Source organism: Vipera ursinii (assembly GCF_947247035.1).
Source record: "Vipera ursinii genome assembly, chromosome: 2".
NCBI classification, from domain to species: Eukaryota; Metazoa; Chordata; class Lepidosauria; order Squamata; family Viperidae; genus Vipera; species Vipera ursinii.
Window position 1 is genome coordinate 4,917,193 of NC_139513.1, and position 17,336 is coordinate 4,934,528.

Below are 17,336 nucleotides of genomic sequence, written 5' to 3' on the forward strand. Positions count from 1 at the left end.
CCTGAGCCTATGGGAGCACAGGCATTTAACGTTGAGGATCACTAACGGTTCAAGCCACAAGGCCCCAAGAGTGGTTTCGTTTTGTGTCATGCCTGGATACATTTCCGTTTTTGGCCCCGAGGGTAACTGGCGAAGCAGCAGCGTCAGAGGCCAGCAAAGGTGAAGACAAGAAGCGGGAAGGTTTGGCAGGTGAGAAAGGGAAGATTTTATTTATTTATTTATTTATTTATTTATTTATTTATTTAAAAAGTCGATTTAAAGAACTCCAGACCACTCTTACTTTATCCAGGCCACCGGGTGCGCCATCCGCGGGTGTTCGAGACAACGCCTGTTATCCCCAGGCCACAGGGGAAAAGGGGGATTGTAGTCCCGCGCAGGAAGCTAAGTTGGAGTCAGATCACCCACCCGTGAAGGGGGCAGGCGGGTCTCCCTCTTGGGGAACCGGGGCCACTGAGCTGACCCGCTCCTCAGCCAACAAAAGCAGTTCCCACGATGCCTCGCCCACCAGCTAAGGGGCCGCTTCCTCCTGCTTGGGCGGGGTTGGACTAGATGACCTATGACGTCCCTTCCAACTCTTGTTATTCTACAGTATTCTATATTCCTCTGTGCATTCCGGGCTGGGCAGATTTTTGCCCCAAAGCCTCCTTCTGCTCCAGCTCCTTCCTTTTCCTGGCTCTCCAGGGGCTTCCCTTCCTTCTCCCCAAAGGGGAGAACCGACCTCCCCACCCCCCATTTCACTTTCCAGTGTTTGGTTCCTCCGGCACCTTTTGCAAACTTTCTCCTTCGGCCGCAGCCTTGTACAGATTCTTCGTCGCCAGCTGATCGGAATTGGATCCGGATGGGGCTCCCAGTGGCCTGCTTGGGGCTCCTGTCTCTGGTGGCGGTCCTATTGCTGCAGGGAGGATGCAAGGGAAAGAATAGCATAACATACATAGAACAGAACAGAACCTGGGAGGTTTTCTAGTCCAGCCCCCTGCTGAAGCAAGAGACCCTATACCATTTCAGACAAGTGACTGTCCAGTCTTTTCTTAAAGACCTCCAGTGATGAAGCACCCACAATGTCTGGAGGCAAGCTGTTCCACTAGTTAATTGTCCTCACTGTTAGGAATGTTCTCCTTGATTTCAGGTTGCTTCTCTCTTTGGTCAGTTTCCAACCATTGTTTCTTGTCTTGCCCTCTGGTGCTTTGGAAAATAAGTTGACCCCCTTCCTCCCTGCGGCACCCCCCCAAATACTGGAATACTGCTATCATGTTCCCTCTAGTCATTCTATTCTATTCTATTCTATTCTATTCTATTCTATTCTATTCTATTCTATTCTATTCTATTCTATTCTATTCTATTCTATTCTATTCTATTCTATTCCATTCCATTCCATTCCATTCCATTCCATTCCTAGAACTCTTTTCAGGATGGAAGTGTAGCTTTATTGTTCTTGTTGTTATTTGTGTTGTTATTATTATTATGACTGTATTATTTAAGTTATTTATTGTTTTAATCTTTTTCCACAGAACTGAAGTGTATGCAGTTTAGAATCAACTGCAATTAAAGCAGTCTATATGCTTAGGTGAAAGGCTGACCAACTGACCCTAGCAGTTTACGAGTCCAGTTCCTACAACCACTGTTTGCTTATTTAAGTTCATATATACTTTTCTCTGTCACTTTCCTATCTCATGAGGTCCGCTTGGCAGGTCAAAGCCGAGCAAAGGACATCTTCACCTGTGAATCACTGTAGCTTTTGAAGGATCTGGTGTGTAGCTTGAAGTTGTTGGTGTCTTGACGACTCAAAAGCACGCACATGGAAGATGATTTGGCAAAGAAAGAAAGCTAGAATAATACTGGAGAAGAATTGGGGTTTCGACCTACTTATGAGAATTAAAATAGGATATACTTTCAATATAAGATATTGTTATGAATGGAGATAAAGAAAACCTTGATCATTTAAAATTTAGAAGTATAAATATTAAGAGTTAAATTTGAATATTGATTTGCTCATAAAAGTTACGTAAAGGTGATTAAGATATATATAAGCTAAAAAATGTATTGATGAATGTAATAAATATATCTTCACTTAGCAGTAAGAATGAAAATTATTAGCTTAAATATGAGATAAATGATATAAAGAGGAAAAGAGAGGAAGTATTAAACATTTTAAAAAAGAAATTTTGGTTACTAAATTTAAGATATTTGGAAATTATTAGAAAATAAGAATATTATATTACATTATTAATTTGTTGATGAAGATGGTAACTTAAATAGATAAGACCCGTGCCCTGAACACCAGATTTTGTGAGAAATTGTGATAAAGGAAATTGGGCTCATTTAAAACTTGGAAATGACAACTATTAAACGTTAAATTTAAATATCAATGGAAAATTAAAATTGGGAAAAATTCACTAGGTTATTGTCTAAAAGACTGAATGTTAAAAACAATTAAGATATATACATAAACCAAAAACTATTGATAAATGTAAAAGTTATTTTTCATTTGATTGATAGAATAAGAAGTGTATTAATTTAAACACCAGACAGTACATAGTAAGGGGAAAAGAGAGGAAACATTTACTGTAATAGCTTGTGATTTGTACTAATAATATTTGTATGTAATTGAATTATTGTAACTCAGCCGCCACGTTGCTTTTCAAAGATACAAATGTAACATTAGAAAATCAATAAAATTTTCAAAAAAAAGCCTAGTGGAGGAGATCATCACCTGTGAATAATAATAATAATAATAATAATAATAATAATAATAATAATAATAATAATAATAATAATAATAATAATTAGTAGTAGTAGTAGTAGTAGTAGTAGTAGTAGTAGTAGTTGGAAGGGACCTTGGAGGTCATCTAGTCCAACCCCCTGCTAAGGCAGGAAACCCTATACCATTTCAGACAAATGGCTGGCCAGTCTCTTCTTAAAAACTTTCAGTGTTGGAGCATTCACCACTTCTGGAGGCAGGTTGTTCCACTGGTTAGTTGTTCTAACTGTCAGGAAGTTTCTCCTTAGTTCCAGGTTGCTTCTCTCCTTGACTAGTTTCCATCCATTGCTTCTTGTCCTGCTTTCAGGTGCTTTGGAGAATAGTTTGACTCCCTCTTCTTTGGGGCAGCCCCTGAGATATTGGAACACTGCTATCATGTCACCCCTCACCCTTCTCTTCATTAAACTACACATACCCAGTTCCAGCAACCGTTCCCTATATGTTTTAGCCTCCAGTCCCCCAATCATCTTTGTTGACCTTCTCTGTACCCTTTCTAGAGTCTTGACATCTTTGTTACATTGTGGTGACCAAAACTGAATGCAGTATTCCAGGTGTGGCCTTACCAAAGCATTGTAAAGTGGTATTAGTACTTCACATGATCTTGATTCTATCCCTGTTATTGCAGCCTAGTACTGTGTTGGCTTTTTTGGCAGCTGCAGCACACTGCTGGCTCATATTTAAGTGATTGTCCACTAGGACTCCAAGATCCCTCTCACAGTTACTACTATCAAGCAAGGTACCACCTATACCAGGGGTCTTCAAACCTGTCCCTTTTGTGACTTGTGGACTTCAACTCCCAGAATTCCTCAGCCAGTCACACTGGCTGAAGAATTCTGGGAGTTGTAGTCCACAAGTCATAAAAGGGCCAAGTTTGAAGACCCCTGACCTATACTATAGCTGTGCATTTGATTTTTCCTGCCTAAATGTAGAACCTTACTTTTTTCACCATTGAATTTCATTTTGTTAGATAGTGCCCAGTGTTCAGGTCTGTCCACTGTAACTTCTGAAGGATCTGGTGTGTAGCTTGCAGTTGTCCGCATCTTCGCCATCAGAAAGAGCTCAGAGTTGTTTACAAGCTCACCCTGAGTCCTGTTAGCCTGCTTCCTAAGGTCTCAGCATTCAAAGGAATACAGACCTAGCCCAGGGCTAGGCAACCTCGGCTCTTTTATGACTCGTGGACTTCAACTCCCAGAATTCCTGAGCCAGCATGGCTCAGCTTGGAAACCTCTCCTTTTCCCCCTCTCAGCATGGCCGGCTCAGGAATTCTGGGAGTTGAAGTCCACGAGTCATAAAAGAGCCGAGGTTGCCTACCCCTGGACTAGCCAAACCCAATTCCTGGCAGCCGTTCTTCATCTCTTTTTTAGTCTCCGGGCCTTGGATCATTTTAGTTGCTCTTCGGCAACGAAGTGTCTCCAAAGATAAAAACAAGAAAAGTCCAGTTGCCTCGCGGAAAAGCCCCTTTTGAGTCTGGACGCCCTACTTTCACTTTCACTCCTGGCTGAGAAAAGAAACGGGAATGGGTTTCCCAGGGAAAAATGCCAAAGGCTCAGTGAAGCAGGAGGGGTGGAGCTGCGGGGAAGGAGGAGGGGTTTTTTTTTGGGGGGGGGACGGAAATGAGGGAAGAGCCAGGGCGGGATAGCGCTGCTTCCCTCCCCCCCCCTTTTCCCCCTTCCCTCCTTTCTCTTCAACCTGCCCCCCCAATGGCAAAACTCGCCGAAGACCCCCGCCTCCCCCTCCCCGAGTTACGTTTGGAAGGGCTGGCACTTAAACGCTGAGGCTCAGCCACGGTTCGAGCCGCCAGACGCCAAAAGTTTGGTTTCGTTTTGAGTCTGGCCTGGAGACGTTTCCGCTTCTGGCCCCGAGGGTAAAAGTTTGGCAGGTGAGAAAGGAAATATTAATATAATATTCTTATTTTCTAATAATTTCCAAATATCTTAAATTTAGTAACCAAAATTTCCTTTTTTAAAATGTTTAATACTTCCTCTCTTTTCCTCTTTATATTCGTTTTAAAGAACTGCAGACCGCTTTTATTTATCCAGGCCATCGGGTGTTCGAGACAACGCCCATCACCCCCAGGCCACAGGGGGAATGGGGATTGTAGTCCCCCCCCACCCCCCACCCAGGAAACTAGGTCGGAATCAGATCACCCACCCGTGACGGGGGCAGGCGGGTCTCCCTCTTGGGGAACCGGGGCCACTGAACTGACCCGCTCCTCAGCCAACAAGAGCAGTTCCCACGATGCCTCTCCCACCAGCTAAGGGGCCGATTCCTCCTGCTTGGGCGGGGGTGGGGGGGGTGGGGTTGGACTAGATGACCTATAACAGCGTTTCCCAACCTTAGGAACTTGAAGATGCGTGGACTTCAACTCCCAGAATTCCCCAGCCAGCATAGCTGGCTGGGGAATTCTGGGAGTTGAAGTCCACGCATCTTCAAGTTCCTAAGGTTGGGAAACGCTGACCTATAGGGTCCCTTCCATCTCTGTGATTCTGTTCTATTCCGAGGCTGGGCTTCCTTCCACTCCGGCTCCTTCCCTTTCCTGACCCTTCTTTCTCCCCGAAGGGGAGAACCGACCTCCCCTCCCCTCCCCCCCACGCCACTTTCACTTTCCAGCGTTCGGTTCCTCCGGCGCCTTTTACAAACTTTCTCCTTCGGCCCCAGCCTCGTCCCGATCCTTCGTCGCCAGCTGACCGGGGCTGGATCCGGATGGGGCTCCCGGTGACCCGCTTGGGGCTCCTGTCCGCGGCGGCCGTCCTGTTGCTGCGGGGAGGATGCGCAGGTGAGTGGCCGAAGGAGGCGGGGCTAAAACCAGGCGGGGCGGCCCTGTTTTCCTCGTGGCCGCGAGTTCCAGAGGCTTCGCCCGTTTGGGGAAGCCAGGTTAGAGCCCACCCTGTCCATCTGAAATAAAGGTGTTAATCCTGCCATCCTGTTTCTGTGGGGAGGATGCCCAGGTGAGTTACCGGTGGCCAGAGGGGGGCGGGGGTATGGAGATCTGACCCGGGCAGTCTGGTTTTCCTGTGGCAGCGAGTTCCAGAGGCTTCGCCGGGTGGGTTGGCTAGATTCGATCCCATCCGGTCTGTCTGAAATAAGTACACTTTTGTTAAACTCTTTGTAGGTGTTTGGCGTGGTTTTATACCTCCTGAGGTAAAATTGAAGGGGTACTAGAGGGCACCTACTCGATCCCCCTTTTTGGACTATCACCGCATGATGTCTTTCCTGATATACCTACCCTAGATTTTAAGAGCAGGGAATATCCAACCCTGGCAACTTTAAGACTTCTGGACTTCAAGCCCCAGAATTCCTTAGCCAGCTATGCTGGGTGGAGAATTCTGGGAGTTGAAGTCCACAGCCATATGTCCGAAATGGTATAGGGCAGACATGTCAAACACAAGGCCCGGGGGCCGGATCCGGCCCACGAAGTGGTTTCATGTGGCCCGTGAAGCCACCCTGGAAACAGTGAGGGAACGGCCCCCACTGTCTTGGCCCTGGCCCAGAGACCCTCCTTCTGCCAGAGACCCTCAGATCTGTCCCACTCCTGCCAGGGCCCCCCCATAGGCACCCTTGATGCGAACGATGTAGAGCTGGCCACGCCCACCCAGTAGGCCATACACATTCTAGCCACACCCACCCCTGTAGGCCACACCCACCCTGGCCACACCCACCCGGCCCCCTGAGGGCAACCACAATGCTGATGCGGCCCTCAATGAAATTGAGTTTGACACCCCTGGTATAGGGTTTCCTGCCTGAGCAGGGGGTTGGACTAAATGACCTCCAAGGTTCCTTCCAACTTGATGATGATGATGATGTCTTAAACTTAACAAGTATGGAGACCCCTGTTTTAGAGTACAAGTGAGCCCAAAATTGGTATTGTTAAGTGAGACATTTATTAAGTGAGTTTTGCCCCATTCTACGACTTTTGTCTCTGCCTTTGTTAAGCCAATCACCGTCATTCTTCAATTAATAACACCGCTGATCAGCGAATCTGGCTTCCCCATTCACTTTGCTCGTCAGAAAGTCGCAAAAAGGACACAAATATGAGTCGGTTGCCAAGCATCTGAACTTTGATCACCTGACCGTGGGGAAGCTGCGATGGTCGTGAGTGTGAAAAATGGTCATAAGTCCCTTTTTTCACGGCCGTTGTAACTTTGGTCACTAAATGAACTGTTGTAAGTTGAGGACCAGCTGAATTGAGGCTTTCTCTAAAAAGGGGGACCGGTTTCAAATAAAAAGAGGTGGGGTTAAAAGTGCGCTTTTGGGTACCCCTCTCCCAAATTTCATTTCCCCCCCCTGCTATTTTCAGGCACCTCCCATTCGTTGCGCATTTTCTACACTCTGGTCATGGGCTCCAACCAGGATGTGCCCCACTACATTGTGGTGGCATATGTGGATGACCAGCTGGCTGCACGTTTTGACCCCCCCACAAGAAGAATGTTGCCTCAAATGGCCTGGCTTCATAAAATGGAGGACTCCCATTTCTGGGATCTGTCATCACGGAGAGTGAGCACCACCGAGAGGAGATTCAAAACGGACCTCGCCATCTTGCACAACCACCATAACTCCAGCAGAGGTAAGGTAAGATAAGGTAAGATACAAGATATAAGACGGGTCTTCAAACTTGGCCCTTTTATGACTTGTGGACTTCAACTCCCAGAATTCCTCACCCAGCTTGCCTGGCTGAGGAATTCTGGGAGTTGAAGTCCACAATTCATAAAAGGGTCAAGTTTGAAGAGCCCTGATATACAATATAAGATATAAGACATAAGATATAAGATGGGCTTTCAACTTGGCCCTTTTATGACTTGTGGACTTCAACTCCCAGAATTCCTCAGCCAGCCAACCTGTCATTTTTTACTCTGAGCACACTGACCCAAATTAAAAATGAAATTCTGTTGCCTGCTCTCAAAAGAAAGAATATATCTACCCATACGCATACCTGCTACACATATACACATGCTATATACATATACATGTACATATACTGGTACATATACCGGTTCATATACCTATACCTATACCTATACTGGTACATATACATGTACATATTCATATACATGTACATATACATATAGATACCACCCTATTCCCGAAGGACTCAGGGCAAAATTTTACAGGGCAAAATTTAAAAACAATACAGTATAAAATTAAAATTAAATTAAATTAAGTATAGCCCCCAAAAATTAAAATCACAACTTAAAATCATTAAAACCCCTCAGTCCAGGCCAGATAGCTCAAAGAGCCAGGTTTTTAGGGCCCGGCGAAACGAACGAAGGTCAGGGGCAGTCCGGAGTTCCGTTGGTAGTTGATTCCATAGGGCAGGCGCTCCCACTGAGAACACCCTCCCCCTGGGGATCGCCCGCTGGCAATCCTTGACCGGCGGGACCCTGAGGAGGCCCTCCCTGTGGGAGCGCACAGGACGATGGGAAATTGACGCTGCCAGCAGGTGCTCCCTCAGATAATCTGGGCCTATGCCATTTAGGGCTTTATAGGTCATCACCAGCACCTTGAATCATCTTAGTTGCTTTTCTTTGTACTTTTTCCAAAGTCTTAACATCTTTTTTTGTAATGTGGTGACCAAAACTGGATGCAGGAATTCACAGCTGGCAGCGTGTGATCGGCTGTGATCTGAGCAAAGAAGGCCACAAGAGCGGGGTTTACCAGTATGGCTACGATGGGGAAGACTTCATCAGCTTGGATCAGAAGACCCTCACCTGGACCGCAGTCGACATCCGTGCTCAGGTGACGAAGAGAAGGTGGGAAGCTGAACCGTTCATCGCCCAGAGCAGGAATAACTTTTTGGAGCAGGAATGTATTGAGCTGCTTCAGAAATGCATGATATATGGAAAGGAATCTCTGCTGAGGATAGGTGAGGGAGCCAAAGGTCGGTGACATCGCAGGAGAGCACCAGATGTCTCCGTACTATACAATGTCTCCGTACTATACCTGTGCAGTCTTAAAATATGTCGGTGTTGTGTTGTCTACAGAGCCCCCAGTGGTGAAAGTAACTCGCTGCACCCAGTACAATGGCGTGGAGACGCTCGTCTGCAGAGTCTACGGCTTTTATCCCAAGGAGATGGATGCCACCTGGAGGAAGGATGGGGAAGTCTGGGAGCAAGACACCTTCCGGGGTGGTGTCCTTCCAAACTCAGATGGGACCTACCATGCCTGGCTGAGCATTGAGGTTGACCCAAAGGAGAGGGACCGCTATCGGTGCTACGTGGATCATGCCGGGTTTCCGGAACCTCTGATTGTGGCCTGGGAGGAGCCTGGTGAGAGAAGAGGGGGGTGTCACCAGTTGAATCAGAATCAGAATAGAGCTGGAAGAGACCATGGAGGTCTGCTAGTCCAGCCCCGTGCTCAAGCAGGACATCCTATACCAGGGGTAGGCAACCTTGGCTCTTTTATGACTCGTGGACTTCAACTCCCAGAATTCCTGAGCCAGCATGGCTCAGCTTGGAAACCTCCCTTTTCCCTCACATGGCTGGCTCAGGAATTCTGGGAGTTGAAGTCCACAAGTCATAAAAGAGCCAAGGTTGCCTACCCCTGTCCTGTACCATTTCAGACAAGTGGCTGTCTTGTCTCTTCTTAAAAACCTCCAGTGATGAAGCACCCGCAATGTCGGAAGGCAAGCTGTGCCACTGGTTAATGGTCCTCATGGTTAGGAAGTTTCTCCTTAGTTCCAGGGTGCTTCTCTCTTCGATCAGTTTCCAACCATTGTTTCTTGTCTTGCGTTCAGGTGCTTTGGAAAATTAAGTTCTATGCCTTCTCTCCCCTCTCCGTGGGTCCACAAAGCCAGAAAGGTTGGGGACCCCTATTGTAGAGCACCATGCCTTAGTAACCTCAGTCTTACTGCCCTCTCGCTAAGACCGGGAAACTCTAGGGAAGAAAAATCCCAGGTCACCTCTAGTCATTTTACCCTTTTTTCTAACACAGTCTTCGTGCCCAACATGGGGCTTGTGGCCGGAGTCACGGGGATTGTGGTGGCCACAGTCTTCATTGCTGCTGGAGTGATTGTCTACGTCAGTAAGTATCTCCTGGGTGGACACAGGGTGTGTCATTCACAAAACATGTGGGAGGAGCTCCCAGCCGCCACACCCCCAAACCCGTATTTCCCACAAGCTTCCCGATCAGGCTCATCACTCTGAACATGGCCTCCAAACCTACTGAAGATCCTGGAGGCATTGTCTACGTAAGATCCTAAGATAATGTTTCTCAACCAGGTCAACCAGACTACGAGTGGACCAACTCCCAGAGTTCCCCAACCAGCACCCTGTCCGCACATCTTTCAAATTGACATGGTTGAGAAACGTCGCTCTAAGCCAGTGATGGCTAACCTTTTAGAGACCAAGTGCCCAAGTGCTTGGTGCGTGTGGCCCATTGGGTGGGTGTGGCCCATTGGATGGGTGTGGCTATATATATATCTTATTTCCTGTTTTCAGCCTAACCCAAGGCCATCAACAGGCTGTAGTCACAACAGTGACAGCTCATATTTGTGTAATTTTTTTCCCCTTTAATTCTTTGTTAGCAATCCAAAAAAATTTACACATACATACATACATACATACATACATACATACATATGGAAATAGATAGATAAGACGTGCATTCTGAACATTAGATTTTGTGATGAATTGGGAATTTTGGTTATTTAAAACTTGGAAATTATAAGTATCAAATGTTAAATTTAAATATTAACGGGAAACTCAAAATTGGGAAAAAATAATTAGGACTGATTATCTATAAAGACTGTTAAAATAACTGGATATGTATAAGCTAAAAATTACTGATAAATGTAAGTGTTATTTTTATGTCATTGATATAATAAGAATCATATTAGTTTAAACATGAGACAGTAAATACTAAGGGGAAAAGAGAGGAAATATTTAATTATCGATTAACTCAGCCGCCACGTTGCTTTTTAAATACTTAAATATAAAATTAGAAAATCAATAAAACATTAAAAAAACACTTGGGGAGGCTGGCCCGGCAACCTTATTGATGCAGGTTGCTCATGGACGGGACTGAAGGCCTAGGACTGGGGCAATGGTGCACGTGTCCACAGGGCTCTGTGTGTCGCCTTTGGCACACGTGACATAGGTTCACCACCACGGCTCTGAGCCATAATGCTGAGGTTGGTTTGTTTTTGAGCATGTTGCCTGAATGTCAACCTCCAGCCCTAATAACCAAATAAAGTCCAGGATTTCTTTCATTTCCGAAAATCTTGTTGGTTTATTGAATACATGGCATGGTATGGGCGAAGGAAAACTAACTCTAAAATCCAAAGACATCTAACCAAAGCATATAAACGATGACATTCCCAGCCAAACATCACAGATGTCCATGTAGTTCGTGTAAACACCTTCTCATTGTTTGGAGAACTGTCTGCTATCTTCTTCACAGTGGTTAGAATGTCCTTCAAAAGTTTCCACGCATCTTTTTGCTCAACAAACGTCTGCAGAACTGGAGAGTTTTCGTTTCTCGAACTAACCCATTCAAAGCCTCGTCTCTCCCACCCCCATCCCCTTACTCTAATGACAAGATGAAAACAATAAGGCATGTAGCTGCCAGGTTTTCATTCTTGATACTGAACTTGCTAGTTTTGGTACACAACCTGGGAGCTCCATATCTAAGTCATCTTCGCAGGCTTCAAGAAACAGAGCAGAGCTGGGCTTATGTAGTGTTGGGATGGGAGACCACCAAGAAATTCAGAGGTAAGCTGAAATTGGGAAGCCCAAGAACTAATCAACATTGATCCTGTGTAGCTTCTTCAATCCTGCCGAGGTCAGCTGGGGACATGCTCGCACCCTGTATTTGGGGACCATTCCCTTTTTCCAAGTGGGTTTTCTGACGTCCACAGTCCAGCCCACAGCTTTCTGATGCTGTTCTGATTCAGTGTCAGCCTGTGCTCCCAGCAGCTGAGTCTGATGAATCTGAGGAGGAGGAGGGGTTTGGAGAGCCTTTGGTGTAAGAGGGAGGCTATGATGCACTGCAGGACTCTCAGCCTGGCCCCTCCAGTCATGTTCCTCATGAGGCTCAGCTGTGTGAGTACGAGGTGTCGGACTCAGAAGAGTCACAGCTGAATCTGTTCAGAGACGCTAGAAGCAGAAGGCAATCCAGCAGAGCAGAGCAGAGAAAATCAATGAGGCAACTCAGTGAGAGGAGGAGAAGGCAGTGAGAAGCCACGCCTTGGGACTGATAATAAAATGGGAAGGCAACCGTTTGGAGACATTCTAAGGGAATCCTGGTCTGTTCTTGACACTTCTGTTTAACTCTTGTTTGTTGACTCTTGTTTGATACTTTGATTCATTTATTGAAGGAAATATTCTGTTGTTTTTTAGTTTGAACTGTAAATAAATTTGGGTTGGGTTTTTCCAGCTTATTGACTATAAAAGGAAAAAGGGGTTGTCCCTGACACACAAACAGGGCCCATCGTAGGCTGGAACAGAACAGATGCTGCTGGGGGAAGCACGATAGCTCTGAACTTCTACCAAAGGCCGATGGGGAAAATGAAGGATCTCTTAAGTGGGAACATCGTCACTGACTTCTTCATTCTGTTTTGCAGAAAAATGTGGCAGAAACGCGTACAGAACGGCATCAGGTGAGTGACCTTGAAATGTAATTTTGGTACAAGTTGCCTTTGGGATGGAAGGGGGAAACGATCCCGATTAGCTCAAATGAAGCTGTGGCAGATTTATACCTTCCCTGCCAATGAGAAATATAGGATCTTGCTACATTCAGGCAGTCCTCAGCCTACAATCATTCACTTAGTGACCCTTTGAATTTACAACAGTCCTGGAAAAAGTGACTTATGACCATTTTTCACACCTAAAACCTTTGCAGCATCCCCACGGCCGTGTGATCAAAAGTTGGATGCTTAGCTCCTGTCTCGTATTTATCGTGGTTGACTTGTCCCAGGGGTCACGTGATCCCCTTTGGCGACCTACTGACAAGCAAAGTCAATGGGGAAGCCAGATTCATTTAGCAACCATGTTACTAACTTAACAACTGCAGTGATTGACTTAACAACTGTGGCAAGAAAGGTCAGAAAATAGGCCGAAGGCCATTGAACAACTGTCTTGCTTAGCAACACAGGTTTTGGTCTCCATTGTGTCCTAAATCAAGGATTATCTGTAGAAGTAAGTTTGTATGTATCCATTTTTTAAATTGATTTATTCATTAGAATTTTCTAAACTGCCCAGCAGTCAAATCTCTCTGGGCAGTTCACAATAAAACACACAACCAAAAATTGAGCGAAACATATACAAGCTGTAGCAAAAGTCAGGCCCCATCGGCAAAGCACAATATGTTTTACTAATTTTTTTTCCCCCAACCCTGATCCAGACACAAAACTCTAGAGATAGAAAAGTGGCAATAAATGAAACTAATTCTTGGGGGGGTGCATAATAACACCCCCCCCCCCCGAAACTTTGCATAAGAGTTTGTTTGAGGAAAAGACAGGAAAGTAATGCTGGAGCAGGCTTACTTGTGGTGGGGCCAACATAAGCAAAACGATAAACGTGGTCAGTTTTTTGCAGGAGAACACACATACACACACACACATACACACACACCATCCAAGGCAGGGGTGTCAAACTGCTGGCCCGTGGACGTGTCATCCCAAATCCACACCCACTCCATTGCTGGCAATGGAGAAAAAGCTCCGATACATTGTGCAACGTCACGTGACGTCGCGAGTTTGAGCTTTCTCCTTCTGTCCTGGCCACTTTTTACAGAAGCAGGATTGAGAGCATCTTAAACTGCATCACTGTTTGGTTTGGTGGCAGCAGTGCCTCAGATAGAAGGTCCATACAGAGAGTGGTGAGGACAGCTGAGAAGGTTATAGGAAGCTCGCTTCCCATTATTCAGGATACTGCTTATAATGCTTAGAGCTCGAAGCATTGTTAGAGGCCCCACACGCCCACTTTACAGACTGTTTCTGTTGCTCCCCTCTGGGAGGAGGTTTAGAAGTATTTCTAGTAGGACTGCCGGATTCTGTAACAGCTTTGTTCCCTATGGCATCCGTCTGGTAAATTTGCAAGATTCATTTTTCTCATGTATTTGTACACATCTGAACTAGACTGTGTTGTATCTCTGGGCCATATATCTGTGTGCGGGGGTGTATATGCATTATTTATTTATTTATTTATTTATTTATTTATTTATTTATTTATTTATTTATTTATTTATTTATGGTCATGTTTATGCAGTGTACATTGAGAGCTATATGCAATGAAATCTCATTTTAATGTATGCTGATTAGTGTATATTTAAAGTGACAATGAAGTTATTATTCTATTCTGTTCACCCTGAGTCTTGATTTTTCTCATCTTTGTTACAGCCAGCATATAGGATTTTGAAAATTCTCCAGTGGTAAGTAGTTCACACAAGGCTGTAGGATCAAGTCTCTTTCATCAGAGGGGAAAAAAATTAAAATCCTCAGGTCTGCAACAAAACGTTCTGTTCATTCATTCATCACGTTTATGCAGCCATCCATCTCATTGAAAGCAACTGGGTAGTACACGGTGATTATGTTGTAGCATTCTCCCCCATCCCATTAACAATGAGATTGCCTTATTGGGACCCCTTGTCAGCTTGAATGCAGCGTGTTGTACTCTTCTTCAGGATTTGCAAAGGGGAAAACAAGGAAGTGGGTTCCATGGCTGAAGCAAGATTGGAATTCAGGTCTTCTCTCTCCTAGTCCATTAACATTCTCTGCAATGTTACTTGTGAAAAACCGTGAGTGAAAGGGAAGAGGAAATGCCTCCTTGGGAAGGATCAGATAAGAGAGGCCTTAGCCCACAGCTGCATAATGGACAGACTGAGAAGCTCAGGGGAAAATAGTTTCTTAGGCTGTGAAGGAGACTGCAAGAAATTTGTGCCTTCAGACTTGCAAGATTCTGTTAATGTAGCATTTTGGTAATGTCTCCTGTCTGATCTACTTGGGAAATTGGACATTACCCCACCTGGCTCTCAGTAATGATATCTGTAGAAGCTCTTGGTTCAACACCATTCTGCCATTTTCTTATTCTGTTATATATCCCCTTGAGCCCAAAGATGCTTTTTCATGAGGCAACTGGACTTTCTTGTTTTTCTTTGAAGACATTTCGCTTGTCATCAAAGAAGCTGCTTTAGCTCTGACTGGATGGTGGGGAATGGAAAGATTTATATTTGTTGCAGACAGCTGGTCATTTGCCTTCCTTTAGAAAGTCATTGAGGCCACCTGGAGGTTTATCTGTGTCTTCAGGGTCACCTGGGTAGTGCAAATGGGTGTTGAGACTTCTTGGAACTATTGAAAGGCTGGAGATAGATGACATCGTATCCCTCCCGCTCTGTTGAGTGAGGGCTGTTCAGTTTTGACCTAGATGGCCTCTTTGATCCCTCTTTCAAGCCAGCGGTCCTCTCTTTCCAACAGAGGGGGAGGGATACAACATTATCTGTCTTCAGTCTACAACACAGTCCTTTTAACAGTTCCAAGAAAACTCCATATTCATTTGCACTACTCAGGTGACCCTGACGACACAGATAAACCACCGAGTGGCCTCAACAACTCTAAAAGAATGCAAATGACCAGCTGTCTGCAAGGAGTATAAATCCTTCCCACCATCCATTCAGAGCTGAAGAAGCTTCTTGGAGGAGAAGTGAAACATCTTCAAAGAAAAGCAAGAAAGTAGTTGCCTCCTGAAAAAGCACTTTTTGGGACAACCATGGCTTGGATGACTGAGAATCTCCATAGATGTTTAGGTTACTAAACTATTTTTTGTCCCATGATGATTGCATGTATAAGTCACTGCCATTTTTCTTGGCAGGATTTCAGAAGTGGTTTGCTGTCACCACCTTCCTAGGCTTGTGGGAAGTCAGCCCACCAGAGAAGGAAATATTGAAAGGGCAGAAAAATATATTTCCTCAAAGGATCTTAAAGAGGCAGAAAAGCATGCCTGGTTTTCTTAATAGTCCCAAGTCTCCTTCCCCCAAGCAGAAACCAGCTCTGTAGAAATGCAGATGTAAATCCAGGAAGATTGAAGCTAGAAGATTAAGAAGACAAAGACACCTAAAATCTACATGCCCCAGCCAAACTCTAAGAGTCATCAGCCACGGTCCCAGGGAAGCAGGATACGACCTTTGGGAAACAATAGGATTAACCCATCACCATCAGAACACCAGAAAGGCACACTCGGACTCAGGTCAAAGTTCATGCCCAAGGAACAACTCCAAACAAAAGGCTCCAGAGGGTATAAAAACCCACTCCCTACATGTGCTCAGCCCTTTTTTTGCTCTTTTCCGCCAGAGCCATCTTCCTGTCTGGCTCTCCTCTTCAATAAACTACAATCTTCTTCCTAAAGCAGTCGCCATGATTATTCCCAGCTTGGACTGAACCACGATGAAGATTTTTCTTTCAACAGCCTGAAAGAGAAGGACTGAGTCACAGTCACCTAGCTGGCTTTGTGCCAAATGTGGAACTAGAATTCGGAGCTTCCCAGTTTCTAGTTTGGGCTTTGAACAGTTATATCACACTGTCTTCCAATGCAGGTAATCCTGGACTTACCACCACAACTGAGCTGAAAATCTCCGTTAGTGAGACGTTTGTTTAGCGAGCTTTGCCCCATTTTACGACCTTTCTTGCTTCCGCTGTTAAGTGAATCGCTGCAGTTGATTCACTTAGTAACCCAGTGGCTAAGTGAATCTGGCCTCCCCCTTGACTTTGCTTGTCGTAAGGTCGCTAAAGGGGATCATGCCACCTTGGCACTTTGCAACCGTCATAAATGTGAACCGGTTGCCAACCCTCTGATTTTTGATCGCCTGATCGTGGGGATGCTGCAAAGGTTGGAACTGAAACAGTCCTAAGTCACTTTTTTCAGTGCCATTGTAACTTCAGAACAGTCACTAACAAACTGTTGTAAGTTGCGGGTGACCTATACTAAGCCAACCAATCATAAAACAACAGTACACTGAATTTTTAAAATGAATAATAAGGGTGGGAGAGGAATGGCCCCACTCTATGTAGAATGAGGTTTTGACTCCTGAATTAAACGAGTCATCAGAGTTTAGCACTCCCTTGAAGCATTAACTAGGTTGGGGCTAACATGCTGCATTCAGATATTTTTGTTCAGCTTCTGTAATCTGGGCACAGAACTGAATCGTGGATTGGTTTAACTCTCTCTCTCTCTCTCTCTCTCACACACACACACACACACACCAAATTTAGCAGGCAAATGAATGAGGGTACTGGAATTTTCATCGAACTAGTTAAACATGCCACAGAATGTCAGAGTCAGGGGGATTTAGAGGTCAGCTAGTTGACCCCTCTCCCCGATATTCGTACAAACATCAGCACTGTGTTTGGTTATGCCTTCATCCACGTCTTTGTGCCCCCTAATCTGATGTTCCCCCAGATAAATTGGGATTAGGGTTTCCAACCAGCATCATTCGAGGATTAAGGAAGGTTGAAGCTTATCTATTGTTTATATTTTTATATTTGATTGTTTTAAATTAGGTAACTTTTTTTTACAGTATTATTCTTTAAAGGTTGTAAGCTTGTGAAAAGTTGTTCATAAACCTAATAAAATATTCGTCTGTCTTTACATCA

The 17,336-nt window shown here is 45.0% G+C and overlaps 2 protein-coding genes across 7 annotated transcripts in view; both read left to right on the forward strand.

Annotated features, from left to right (window-relative positions):
• Positions 1–163, forward strand: part of LOC310633259 (alpha-2-macroglobulin-like) — a gene marked incomplete at its 3' end in the record, with an annotated part of 65,346 nt that extends 65,183 nt beyond the window's left edge. Inside the window, exon 22 of the mRNA XM_083350957.1 lies at positions 122–163. Within this exon, the coding sequence (XP_083207083.1) occupies positions 122–163 (42 nt within the window). The remainder of the gene's footprint in view (positions 1–121) is intronic.
• A 4,283-nt stretch (positions 164–4,446) lies between these two features.
• Positions 4,447–17,336, forward strand: LOC310635922 (major histocompatibility complex class I-related gene protein-like). 6 transcript variants are annotated; one of them, XR_014491559.1, is made up of 10 exons: positions 4,447–4,637; positions 5,417–5,534; positions 7,056–7,322; positions 8,343–8,633; positions 8,737–9,021; positions 9,686–9,775; positions 9,973–10,115; positions 12,315–12,350; positions 14,091–14,274; positions 15,559–17,336. XR_014491559.1 is itself a non-coding variant. In XM_083355308.1 (9 exons), the coding sequence occupies exons 2-8, from the start codon at positions 5,462–5,464 to the stop codon at positions 14,099–14,101; spliced, it is 1,053 nt and encodes a 350-aa protein (XP_083211434.1). In that variant the 5' UTR covers positions 4,447–4,637; positions 5,417–5,461; the 3' UTR covers positions 14,102–14,122; positions 15,559–17,336. The 6 variants fall into 6 exon arrangements, 2 of the variants coding, with proteins under 2 accessions (XP_083211434.1, XP_083211435.1); XR_014491560.1 differs by having other exon boundaries at positions 14,091–14,122; XR_014491562.1 differs by having other exon boundaries at positions 8,343–8,618; positions 14,091–14,122.